General features: G+C 34.6%; 1 protein-coding gene across 6 annotated transcripts in view; it reads right to left on the reverse strand.

Annotated features, from left to right (window-relative positions):
* The window catches only part of CCSER2 (coiled-coil serine rich protein 2), a 176,123-nt gene that overhangs the window by 19,976 nt on the left and 142,437 nt on the right, over window positions 1–13,710 (reverse strand). For all 6 annotated transcript variants that reach the window (XM_055325312.1, XM_055325313.1, XM_055325314.1 and 3 more), the window contains one exon: window positions 9,642–9,731. In XM_055325312.1, the coding sequence (XP_055181287.1) occupies window positions 9,642–9,731 (90 nt within the window). The remainder of the gene's footprint in view (window positions 1–9,641; window positions 9,732–13,710) is intronic.

The following is a 13,710-nucleotide window of genomic DNA, read 5'->3' on the forward strand; positions in this document are numbered from 1 at the left end:
ATTGTACTTCTAAATTCCAGCAATGAACACATGAAACTGAAATTTAAAAGAATATCATTTTAATCACTCAAAATGATAAAATACTTAATAAATCTAAGAAAGCATATGCAGAACTTATATTCTGAAAACTAGAAAATGTTGATTAAAGAAATAAAAAATGATATAAATTAATGGAGAGATATACCTTATTCATGGACTGGAAGTCCTAACACACTAAAGATGCTAACTCCAAAAGGATATTAGGTATAACACATTTTCTGTCAAAATCTTGGCAAGATCTTTTTTATTTGTTTATTTTTTATTTTTTTTATTTATTTATGATAGTCATACAGAGAGAGAGAGAGGCAGAGACATAGGCAGAGGGAGAAGCAGGCTCCATGCACCGGGAGCCTGACGTGGGATTCGATCCCGGGTCTCCAGGATCGCGCCCTGGGCCAAAGGCAGGCGCCAAACTGCTGCGCCACCCAGGGATCCCTTGGCAAGATCTTTTTTAGATAAACACAAGCTAATTCTAAAATTATGCAGAAAAGCAAATAAATTAGAATATATAAACAATTATGAAAAAGCAAAAGTACAAGGAATCATTCAACTTAAGACTTTTTATAGTTATAGCAATCAAAATAATGTAGTAATGGTGGAGGGGTAGACACATAGATCAATGTAATAGAAAACCCAGAAGTAGATCCATACAAATATATAATCAACTGATCTTTGACAAAAACACAAAAGTAATTCAATAGAAAAAGGATAATCTTTTTAAAAATTGATTCAAAGCAATTGGATATTTATCGGAAAATTATGAACCCTGACTTAAGTCTCATACCTTACATAAAAATTAACTGATATTTGTCGGAAAATAATGAACCCTGACTTAAGTCTCATATCTTACATAAAAATTAACTCGAAATGGATCACAGATTTAAATGTAGAATGTAAAACTAGAAACACTTCAGAAGAAAACAAAATTTTCAGTGTCTTGGCCTTGGAGAAGAGTTTAGATATAATGTAAGAAGCACAATTCATAAAAGAAAAAATATTGATAAATTGGACTTAAGAATTAAAATCTTTTACTCTTGAGTGACTCTTTGAAGAAGATGGAAAGACAAACTATCGGGGGAAAATACTTCCAAACTACAGCCTTTACTCTTATGTAAAGGACTCAGAGAATATATCAAGAACTCTAAATTTAACAGTAAAAAAAATAAAAATAAAAATCAAGTTAGAAAATACAACAACATGAAGACATATTTAAGAAAATGGCAAATAAGCACACAAAGAGACTTTAACACTATTAGCCATTAGGGAGATAGAAATTAAAACTACACTGATATATTACTACACACTTCTCAGAATGGCTAAAATTTAAAAATAATAACACTACTAAAAGCTGATAAAGATGCAGAGAAACTATCACTCATACAATGTTGATGAGAAACTGTTCTGGCAGTTGTGATAAACAGTTTGGGAATTTTTTTGAGTGCTAAACACAGAGTTATCATATGACCCAAAAATTACACTACTGGGCATTTATCCCAGAGAAATGAAAATTTACATCTATACAAGATCCTCTACACAAGTACTCACAGCAGCTTTATTTTTAATAGCCAAAAACTAGAAATGATCAAAATATCTCTCAATAGATGAAGTGGTTAAACTAACTGTGGATCATCCATATCAGGGAAATCTACTTGGCAATAAAAAGGAACAAATTATTGACAGACACAACTTCTTGGATGAATTTCCAAGGTGTTATTCTGAGTGAAAAAAAAAATCTCAAAAGCTCACACACTATATAATGTCACTTATGCAAAATTCTTGAAATGTCTGAATTATAGGTATGAAAAACCAGATTAGCGATTGCCAGGGGTTAGGAATGGTAGAGGAAGAAGGAAATTATTGTGACTATTAAAAGGAGGCACACATAGCAGAACTTTGTAATGGCACAATAATTCTGCATCTTAAATATGGTGGAGTTGCTGGAATCTACACAGTTATAAAATGGCACAGAACTACACATATACCAATGTCAATTTCCTGGTTTTGATATTGTACTATGCTAACATAAAATGAAATTATTGTGGGATAATGGTGAACCATACAAAGGATCTTTCTGTACTATTTTTATAACTTTTCATGAACCTGTAAGTATTTAAAATAAAAAGTAAAAAAAAAATTAGAGTAATAAAACTATAATGCACACTAGAAGAATACAGAGGAAAATTATTCAAAACACTGATTATAGTGGTAGGGTCATATTTTTTTGGGGGGGGGGATGGAAAACATATTTAAGAAAATTCTCATCTCTATAAACTAAAGGTAATTTCCTAAGTATGAAAAAGAAGAAAGATAATTTACTCCAACAGTAAACAATGGAAATAGCTATAAAATACATGACTAACTAAACTATGAGACCAGGCAAGTTCAGAAATACTGGACATCTGAGCAACACTAAGCAGCAGCACTAAGAGCAAGTGTTGCTTCCCCGTGATTCCCTATCTATTGGGAGTGTTTCTAAAACAAAAGAGAACTTGTGGAAAGAACTTAACTTAGAAACTTATTAGACTTAGATTTATAATTTGTAAGGAAAGGATGGGAGACCTGACCTTCAGCAAAAAGATCGCAGAAGCAAGACAAGTTCCCAGATGCATGGCTCTGTTTCAGCGGTGAGTGCTGGAACACAGTACACTCCTGAACTCAAGTATACTGTAAGTTACAGCAGTTTTAGGATGGATCTGAGAGCCAGAAGGTCTAGTTCTCAAATTTGGAACACATGTCTACCACCCTCTGGTCCAGAAACAGAGCCTAACTCTCCTATCATCTCTGATTTACCTTTGCTGTCTGCTTGTGAGCATCATAAACTAAGAATTGGTGAAGCTCCTGCTTCTCCGGGACAGTGCTTTCCTGTCCTGGGGGCACTCGCCCAGGCCTTAGCCTGGCTCCTCGCGGAGCCCCTCTCCCTTGGATGTCTTTTGTTTCTTTATTTCTTTTTTCCCCGTCTTCCTACCTTGATAGAAGTGTGAACTCTTCTCACGGTAGCATTCCAGCTGTTCTCTCTAAATCTCAGGCCAAATTCGTAGATTTTCAGGATGATTTGAAGGTTATCTAGGTAATTTGGTGGGGACAGGTGACTTGGGGACCCTACTCTTCCGCCATCTTGCCCCTCCTTCTCATAAACTAAGAATTAAGCAATGTCTTTGATTTAGTATCCAAAACCCTTAGCACACTGGATTGAAACATAGAATAAACTACTCAAAGTTCACTGAATGAATGAGTGAATGGTCTTATGGTTTAAAACCTGAAGGAATGTACTTTTTTTTGGGAGGGGGTCGTCAATTCCAGCTACTTAGTTCAGGTTTAAAGCCTAATCTAGGGCAGCCCCGGTGGCTTAGCAGTTTAGGGCCACCTTCCGCCCAGGGCATGACCCTGGAGACCCTGGATTGAGTCCTGCATCAGGGTCCCTGCATGGAGCCTGCTTCTCCCTCTGCCTGTTTCTCTCTCTCTCTGTCTCTAATAAATAAAAAATCTTAAAAAAAATATAAAGCCTAATCTAATGACCACCACACAGAAACTGAATTATGGATAGTCTGAAATGAAATGCTGTAGAAATGAAAAACACCCCTCAAATGGTAAAGATACACAAACAAACCCAAAAATCAGAATGTAAAATATCTCAATATCTTCTTTATATTGATTCCATGTTTAAATGATATGACTGGGTTAATCAAATATTTTATTAAAATTAAATCTGTGTGAGGTGCCTGGGTGACTCAGTCAGTTAAGTGTCTGTCTTCAACTCAGATCATGATCCCAGGGTCAAGGGATCAAGCCTCAATCAGATCAGTAGACTCAGTAGGGAGTCTACTACTCCCTCTCCCTCTGCCTTTCCCCATTTGTGTGCACTCTCTCTCAAAAAAATAAATAAAATCTTTAAAAAAATAAATAAATAAAACTAATTCTGTGTGTTTCTTTTTACTTTATTTTGGATAGTAGGGCATTTACCTTATATATGTAGCTCACATTATATTTCTACTGGAGCACGAATCTAGAGGGCAAAGTGCCTAATTTTTTCATAGTTGATACTATGAACTCATGAAGTTCTCTAACTCTAGCCAGAAAAGTATCTTTTTGCTCCTCTGAGTCTACTTTAAACTTCTGATGACTTTTTAGATGAAATGGTAGATAGGAGGTGCTTTCTGTTAGAGAAATCACAGTGGTTTCTCTAAAACACTTTGTTTTATATAAAAACAAAGAGGAGGAGGTATGCATATGAATATATTCCATCCAAGAGGAAAAATAAAATATACTTGTAGAAAAACATACCTGGGATATCTGACATATAGTTTTAACAATATACAAAATATTCTAATTATACTTTAAGTTGGTGGGAAAAAACAAAAACAAAATAAAGGAAAAAGAAAACACGAAAAATAAAAGCGTCTGAACTCAGGGTTCTAGAGGCAACTTCATTTCATAAAGCCTAACAAGACCAAGTCTTCACGTAAAAACATTTGTGTGAACTCTGTGTGGAATAAGGAGCTGTGAGCCAATTCCTCCAGAACACTTGTAGCTCTTCCCTCAAACAGCTGCTTTTTCTTAACATAGAGGTGAGAACAGATGACAGTTTTCACCTGAAGTTAGTGTGGGGATTTTTAACACTGAATTGTTAAAACTTCCTGATTCATGATTAGTTTGCTTATTTCTCCCTTTTCTGGAAGACTTTAGGAAGCTTCCTGGAATGGTCTTACTTGCTTGCAAAGGGCCTGTGGCACTTAGCACTAACAATACTGAGCTGTCCTAGTAGATGAAACTCTATCACTAAAGATTTGTCTTTCATATACTCAAGTCCCCTCTACACTCTGAATCTACATCTCCACTTAACTTCTGATTAATTTCTTCTGAAAGACTGATTTGATCAAGTTACTTCTTGAAAGCTAATAGAATTATCCATTTCTCACTGACTGCTATCATTAAATTTCTAAGAGTAAAATCTTTCTATATTTATACCCTTGATGTACAAGTCAATAAATTAAATTCTATATTACACAAATGAAATGGATCCCAGTAGTAGAAAACTTTGGTGCTATCCTTTTTTTTCTAGCTACACTGCAGATACAAACTTTGCTTCTTTCAATGGATACTTTATACAAAGCTTTAAAAATGCCCTCTTTGGTTTGGCACTGAAGGGCACAAATTTAGACACCCTTAAATTTATGACCAGACAAGTCACTCAACTTCTAAAATAAAATAGTCATATACATATAACAGAATTCTTGTTGTGTTGTCATAAATACATGCAGCTAGAATGTGATAGCTCAGCCACACAGATGGTTCCTGTCAGCATTTAGCTCATTGAAACAGTCCATATTCAATGGCCCATTTCTAAAAATGACTGACTAGACATTAACAATTTAAAAATAATTACATGAATCACATTATAATTATTTGGTTAAACACCAAAGTATATGAATATTTCACTTAAAATACTTCTAGTGGCATATGCTATATATAAACAATAGTGAATATAAATAAACACTTCCACAAAGAAATCATTTAATTCCCTTCAGAATATATATGCGTAGTAAAAGGACACCTCTCCAATTGGGATAAAATGGAATACTGAAGAATAAAATCAGGATGTTAATCTCACATAAATTAACTAATAATGCTACCCACTCCCAAATCAGGAAGGCATATAGTGTAAAAGAAAAAGGACTTAGGAAGAAGTCATCTGAAGACAAATCTTTGGGTTATGATGTTCCTTTCATTTAATATTTTGTCTCATCTCCCAAGCAAGCAAAAAAAAGGGAGGGAGCAGAGTCCTTTAACAGTACATACATCATGCTGCCCCTGGCAGACTCCTTTTCCTTTGGAAATTACGTACAGTTGACATGATTTCTGTGATATGTCTATGATAAGGTTTTCTGATTTTTTTTTCTATTTTATAAATAGTTATGATAGGAACATACTTAACTATGACATTTTGAGATATATGCATAATCCGGTAAATCTGAGACATTAGATCATAATTCTAAGCACAAAAATTGCTGATAATGTGGACCACATTCTAATTGTTGAACTTATTTTAGTTATATACATATCTATTAAATACATCATAAAATGGATTAAATCTTTGATTCACTACTAGAAACTAATTCTAAGAGAACATTTAAAAATGTATATAAAATCATGTTTTCTCACCTCTTTGCTATATAATAATGTGAGTTAAGATACGAGAGAAAACTAGTAAAGATCTAATTGTGTACATTCCGAATTTCAACTGGTAGACAACTTTCCCACTGATATTGATATAACAGCATTTCTTTCTACAGTCAATTTTAAGAGTAATCCATGTGAGTCATTATGTGACAGGTCAGGTGGATCCTTGGGTCCATCTTATAATCCCTTCTTGGAGATTCAAGGGGATAAATAATAAGAAGGTTGATAGTGTGAGTCTAGAAAGGTTTTCTGGTATTTTGGCTTCTCTAGTTCAGTAAGATGTTTAAACAAATGCTTTAAATGTATATATTGTGAAAATTTAGAATTTACTTAATGTGCAATCTTCAAACACTGATGTTAAATGCTTTGAAACAATACTGGAAATGCATCTAAAACATTTTAAATGAATCTTTTCACATAAGCGCCATCTTTTCTCACATAATCACCATATTCCTAGTATTCTTAGTCTTACTTCAACTACTTTTGTGTGAATGATTAGATACGCTCCACACTGCTGTTCTTTGCAGGTTACCCATCTTGCCACTTTATCAGGTACTCTGTCCCTCAGATGAGAATATTTCACCAGAAGCAAGACTTCTCCATTCTCCTCTGACGGTACCATAATTTCCTATAGCCCATTCTTATCTCTTTTCCCTCTTTCTTTCCCTCCCTAAATCTGAAATCCACTTCCTTTATTTTCCTTTATTTCTTCCAAAAATGTCTATTTTTTTTTCATGTTTCTTTCCACCTCCTAAATGGCTGCCAACAAGTATTATAGATGGTATCTCTCTTTTCTCCACCATCTTTCAATGCTTTCTACTACAAACAGACTTCTTCCTCGGATGCCAGGAAATGTTCTGAGGACATGCCTACATATGCCTCATAAACCTGATTTAGATTTTACTTCAGATCCTCAACTAACTCAGAGAGTGTCATTTAAATTTCTCAATATATTTAGGGAATGGTAAAGAACAAGGGCTCAGACTATAACTTTCAATCTTCCCAAACTCTTATGAGCCAGATCAAAAAAATGTCACCTACGTTAAACTTGGGGATTTTGAAATACAACATGTTTTGATTCTCTAAATCACTACCTAACAGACTCGTTGCCAAAGAAGAATCCCAACTGCACTACCCAACATCAATATCTTTTTTAAATATGTTGAGTTCCTGCTAAAAAAAGAACATGTAGAGTCAAGTATAACTTTTTAGAAGAGAAAAGAAAATCTTTATTATTGTAAAATGATTTCTAAGATACAATAATTTTATTTCAAATGGATTTTAAGTGCCAAAAACCTAAAAATCAACTTTAAAAATAAACTCGATATTTAATGTTAATAGTTAATAATTGTCTTAATATCATGTATTATATTACATTAACTAAGTAAATAAATATATGTAACTACCTCTTTACCTAAATACAACTCAGTAAAATTACTTTTTCAGTAATTCCTGGATAAAATTTTTAATTCTATCTTTCAAATGGGCTTTAACACCAACTTCAACTACTTCCCTAAACATACAACTGTGCTGCAGTTGAAATCATGTACTTACTATTGCCTAAATGTATCTTTCTACCTCATCATCACCTTTACTTGTACTGTTCCTTTTGTCAAGAATATTTCTCCCATTTCAATCGCAGAACCTCTCTCAATCCTTCAAGTCTCCTCAGTGTACCTTTGTGGGAAGGAACCTTGAACTAGCAGTGAACAGCCTGAAGCTACAGTATTATCTCAGTCACTGATTGATTATGAAACTTTAATATCCCACTTAATCTCCTTGCCTTTTGTTAGCTTAAATAAGTATAAAACAAAAGTCCTAAGCTAGGTGATTTCTAAAGTAGTAGATGGCAAGGAAGCCTAAAGTCTGGGTTTGTTAGGAGTGTTGGACTGAAAAATGGACCTTCATTTCACCCAAAATTATAGTAAACTAAGCAATGTCTTGGGGTTGTTTCCCACCATTTACCTTTGTCTGATTAATATCCAGTTTTCAGAACAATAAGATTGAAGAAGCCAGAGATGGTATAAAAACACCCATGAGGATGGGAAAATGGAACTTCTCACACTTAAAGAAATCACCAATCTACTTAGTAACAGTATCAGAAGGCACAAATATCTGTGAGGAAACTGGAGAAATGGGGGAGGCCCAAACTCCTATCTAGAAGCAAAAGGTAGTCTTATTTTGCAATTTCCTCAAACCAGTAAGTTTCCACCTCCTTTAAAGAAATATTACATCATCTCTGTCTACCGGTATATTTCACTTTCTAGAATTCAACCACAACCTTTACCTTCTTCAACAAGCTCCTTGATTCTTCCAACTAGACCTTCCTCATCTTTTGAACCTAACAGAACTCACTTCACTTTAATTGTATCACATCACCAGTTCCTTTGATAAGTACCTGCTAGTGGAAGAAGGAATCCTTATTGGACTGTGTATTTTCTTCCCCAATTCCTACTTCTACTTCAAGAGCCTAGTAACTGAGATGGGAGCTTACAAACTTCTGTTGAATAAATTAATTATTAATTAATTAATAATTAATAAATTATTAGCATTGTACCTCAGAGCACACACAAAAAATTACTTATTAGATGAAAATGAAAAAAAAAGTAATAAACTTTAAAGCCTATAGTTAGGTTTTAAAAAATTGGATTGCTGATTACATTAACCATTATGGTTCCCTGTTCATTTATGTTACTAGAATTCTACTGCTAAAATAAGGCAAGAGTCAAAAGTGGCTTATTAGGCATTTTCTTAACAAATAATGTCTATTAGTTGGCACCCAACAACAGGATTATGATGACTGAATGGCCATGTGATGATTCTCTGGCTCAGGAACACCCTGAACTAAGTTTCAGAACTCAGGTTAAATTATGGTCAGTGTATTTTAGACTAAATATATTTCAAAAAATAAGAAAGCATGGTTACTTTCTACTGTTTAGAAGAAATCATTCCCAAATCATACCTTAAACATAACCTTTACTATCTATATCTTAATGCCTTTATACTTGAGTAATTGTAGTAGAATATATTTGAAAGGTTTCAACAACAACAAAAGAATAAGCTACATCACGTATTTCCAGAGTCATGCTGCTAAAAAGGGAAGACTGCATTCTGTGGATTTCTGTTTCTTTTAGGGCATGGGGAAATACTACTCTCATAAATACATGCAATGAGAGACTAGACACTCAAATAAAATGGGCTACAGTGTGCAGAACAGAAAAGCTATTAAATGCACATTCATTTATATAAGACAAACAAGAGAAGCTTTAGAAAGCACATAAACACCTAAAACAAGAAAAATCAACTTACCTTGAAAAAATTACAGTCATGGCAGATTCAAAATTATTAGGTTAGAGGAATAAGAGTGGAATAAACATTGAAAGAGTAAATGACATGCGAAGAAGTTAAGGACATATGTTACTTACGGGAATTCTTCTCCAGGGTGTTTGAGTATATTTATCAGCATATGTGCCCTTTTCCTCTTTAGATTTCTGGTGGCAGTTACACCGGGTTGCCTGAATAAAATCACAAATGTTGACACCGGTGTAATTCCAAATACATATATTTACATACAGAGTAATCAGAGGCTCTCTCAAAGGGTACAAAAGGGTACAAGACCACCACCACAGAAACAGGGCAAACAGCCAGGTCTATTCAGTAGTTTCCCATCTGATTCAGAGATTGGGTTCTAGAGTCAGTCAGTAAAGCTAAAATTTTGAACAGTAAGAACTTTGGGAATCTCTTCATTGTCCATAAACACATTATTTATGATCCTATGTATATAAATATATACAATACTATGTATATGAATGTAAAATATATATATATCAACATACAGTTTATAAAGAATACAATTGCAAAATACAATGTATTTCTCTAAACTATAATGGTACTATAGACACTACACCACAGTTTCTTAAATTTATTTTTGACAGCAATAAACTGGATATTAAATACGACCAGTCCACAAATTAGGTTGTCTATTTATATGTGCAGTGCTTTTAAGCCTCCTTAATATGTGTTAACCTTATTGGAGTAAAGAATTTGAAGGACCACTGCCTTTTGATAAGATCCATCTGACCATTTCAGTTCACATATGAATCCTCTACATATGGTTTCACTCAAAGCATACTCATTTAGTCATTTATACAACACAAAGCAATGTACCTAATTGTGTGAACTTTGGTCTCTCAAATAAATATCAAATTTTTAAGAAAGAATGAAAACAATGATAATGAGAATTTCTCCCTAGTATGAAGTTGGACTATAACCATTTATGTATTAAACAACCTCACTGGAGGTAAACATACGTACTCTCTTGTAGGAAAACCCACATAGCAAATTCTTTTTTTTTTAAATATTTTATTTATTTATTCATGAAAGACAGAGAGAGGCAGAGACACAGGCAGAGGGAGAAGCAGGCTCCATGCAGGGAACCTGATGCGGGACTCGATCCCAGGACTCTAGGATCATGCCCTGGGCTGAAGGCAGACGCTCAACTGCTGAGCCACCCAGGCGTCCCATCACATAGCAAATTCTTGATTACTGCATCAAATTAAAACTATGTGTCTAGTTTAAAAATATTTACCAAAATTCAGAATTTTTCTTAATTTTAATCAGATTGTTCCCTTTTCCATATATAAAAGATCTAATTAAAAACAGCTCTGTAGTATAGACATTTTTCCATTCCTTATAGTACAGACATATTTCCCATTCCTAAGTAATGGGATAGTCACTGAAACAAAATTCACTGAAGAAGCAGACAACTGAAAAGTCTGTGTCATGGGGGCACCTAGGTGGCTCAGTTGGTTCAGCGTCCGACTCTTGGTTTTGGTTCACATCATGATCTCAGGGTCCTGAGATGGAATCTCACCTCTGGCTCTGTGCTCAGCACAGAATCTGCTTGAGATTCTCTCTCTCCCTCTGCCCCTTGCCCTGTTCATTCTCTCTCTCTCTCAAAATCTTAAAAAAAAAGTCTCCTAGAATTCACTGTAATAGGATATAACTTTTAATATATATGGGAGGTATGTAAAGATAAAACATTTACCTCTTTTTTTGTTTTAAGATTTTGAGAGAGAGAGAAAAAAAAGAGAGAGAGAGATCACAAGCAGGGTAGAAGGGGAGAGGGAGGAGCAGACTCCCAGCTAAGCAGGGAGCCTCATACTAGACTCGATCCCAAGACCCTGTGATCATGACCTGAGCTGAAGGCAGATGCTTAACCGACTGAGACACCCAGCCGCCCTAAAACATCTATCTTAATGCAAACACATTATGTATTCTATCCTGTGTACTGCAATTCCAGAATTAATTTCCTTTTTGTTGTCTATGTGTTAGCCTGCTTAATTAAGCTGAGTTCCATTTTCTATGACTCTATAAAGGAAAGTCTACACAAGTAATTTCACCAGATTATTTGAAGGACTCAATGAGAAAATGTATCTAAATTAACTATTACTTAAGTAGTATATTGAGGGGAAAATAAAAGGGTACTCTCAGCATTTTAAATAAGGTTTAAATAGCTGAGCTTCTATACTTTCCAGTTAAATTCTTGGAGCATTGCAATCTGATTTTATATGTGCACATTTCACACAAAATATGAATTCAACACTTTATATTGTCACTTTTCTGAAAGTCTGCATGCACACACAGGCTAGGGGTGAGTGCTTTTTTTTTTTTTAAAAAAAAAAAGGTAAAATTCATAGAAAGCTAGAACTAGAAAAGGACTTTGAAATCACTGAGAAAATCCTTCACATTTTTCCTTTTTTTTTTTCTTAAATTCCAGTGTGGTTAACATTCAGTGATAAATGAGTTTAAGATGTATAACATAATGATCCACCAATTCCATACATTACTGTGTTCATCAAGACAAGCACACTCCTAATTCCCTTCACCTATTTCACCCTCCCCATCCACCTCCCCTTTGGTAACCATCTGTTTGTTCTCAACAGTTTGTTTCCCCTCCCCCCATTATTATTTGTTTTTTTCTTAAATTCCACACATGAATGAAATCCTATGGTATCTGTCTTTTTCTAACTGGTTTGTTTCATTTAGCATTATACTCTCTACCTCTACCCATGTTGTTGCAAATGGCAAGATTTCATTCTTTTTTATGGCTGAATGATATTCTAATACATATACATATATGTGTGTGCTTAATGGAATACATATTTATGTGTATACACATACACACATACGCACTCTTGCATATATATAAACCATATTTTCTTTATCCCCTCATCTTTTGATGGACACTTGGGCTACTTCTATAGTTTGGTTATTGTAAATAATGCTGAAACAAACATAGGGGTGCATATATCCCTTCAAATTATTGTATTCTTTGAGTAAATATTCAGTAGTGTAATTACTGGATTGTACGGTAATTCTATTTTTAAGTTTTTCAGGAACTTCCATATTGTCTTCCACTGTGGCTGCACTGGTTTGCATTCCCATCAACAGTGTACAGGGGTTCCTTTTTCTCCACATCCTCACCAACACTTATTGTTGAGTTTTCTTACGTTAGCCCTTCTGACAGGTGTGAGGTGGTATCTCACTGTGACTTTGATTATCCCTGATGATAAATGATACTGAGCATTATTTCATGTGTCTGTTGGCCATCTGTAGGTCTTCACTGGAGGAATGCTTATTCATGTCTTCTGTGCATTTTTAAATTAGATTGTCTTTTTGGTGTTGGTGTTTAAGTTCTTTGTATATTTTGGATACTGACCCTTTCTTGAATATGTCACACACAAATATCTTCTCCCTTGCAGTAGGCTGTCATTTAGTTTTGTAGGTTGTTTCCTTTGCCATGCAAAAGCTTTTGATTTTGATGTAATCCCAATAGTTTATTTTTGCTTTTGTTTCCCTTGCCTCAGAAGAATGTTACGCTCTTCTTCTGGGATCCCCATATATTATGCTTGATGGAGTCTCTGAGTTCTCGAAGTCTATTCTCATTTTGCATATTTTTTTTTTCTCTCACCTGCTCAAATTGATTATCTTCCATTAATCTCTTCCAGGCCACTAATTCATTCCTCTGCTTCTTCTATGCCTGCTATTTATTTCATCTAGTTGTATTTTTTATTTCATTTGTTGTGTTATTTCTGATTGTGGTTCTTTTTCATCTCTTTGTTAAGGATCTCACTGATGTCTTCCACTCTTTTATCAAGTCCAGAGAGTATCTTTATCATCATTACTTTAAATTCTTTATCAGGCATATTACTTATATCTGTTTCCCTTAGAAGTCTCTTATTGTTGTCTTGTCCTTTTCTTTCATTTGGGACATATTTCTCTGTCTCCTCATTTTGTCTAACTCCCTGTGTCTGTTTCTAAGTGTTAGGAAATTCAGCAGTGTCCCCTGCTCTTGAAAAATAAAGCTCTTATGAAGAAGAGGTCCTAGAGTGCCCTGCAGTGCAGTGCTCCCTGTTCCCCAGGCATTTCACCTGTGGAGTTTCTCCTATGTGTGTTGTGTATGCCCTGGTGTTGTGTCCTGTTCACTTTTTC

The sequence above is a fragment of the Nyctereutes procyonoides genome, unplaced genomic scaffold, assembly GCF_905146905.1.
Source record: "Nyctereutes procyonoides isolate TBG_1078 unplaced genomic scaffold, NYPRO_anot_genome, whole genome shotgun sequence".
NCBI classification, from domain to species: Eukaryota; Metazoa; Chordata; class Mammalia; order Carnivora; family Canidae; genus Nyctereutes; species Nyctereutes procyonoides.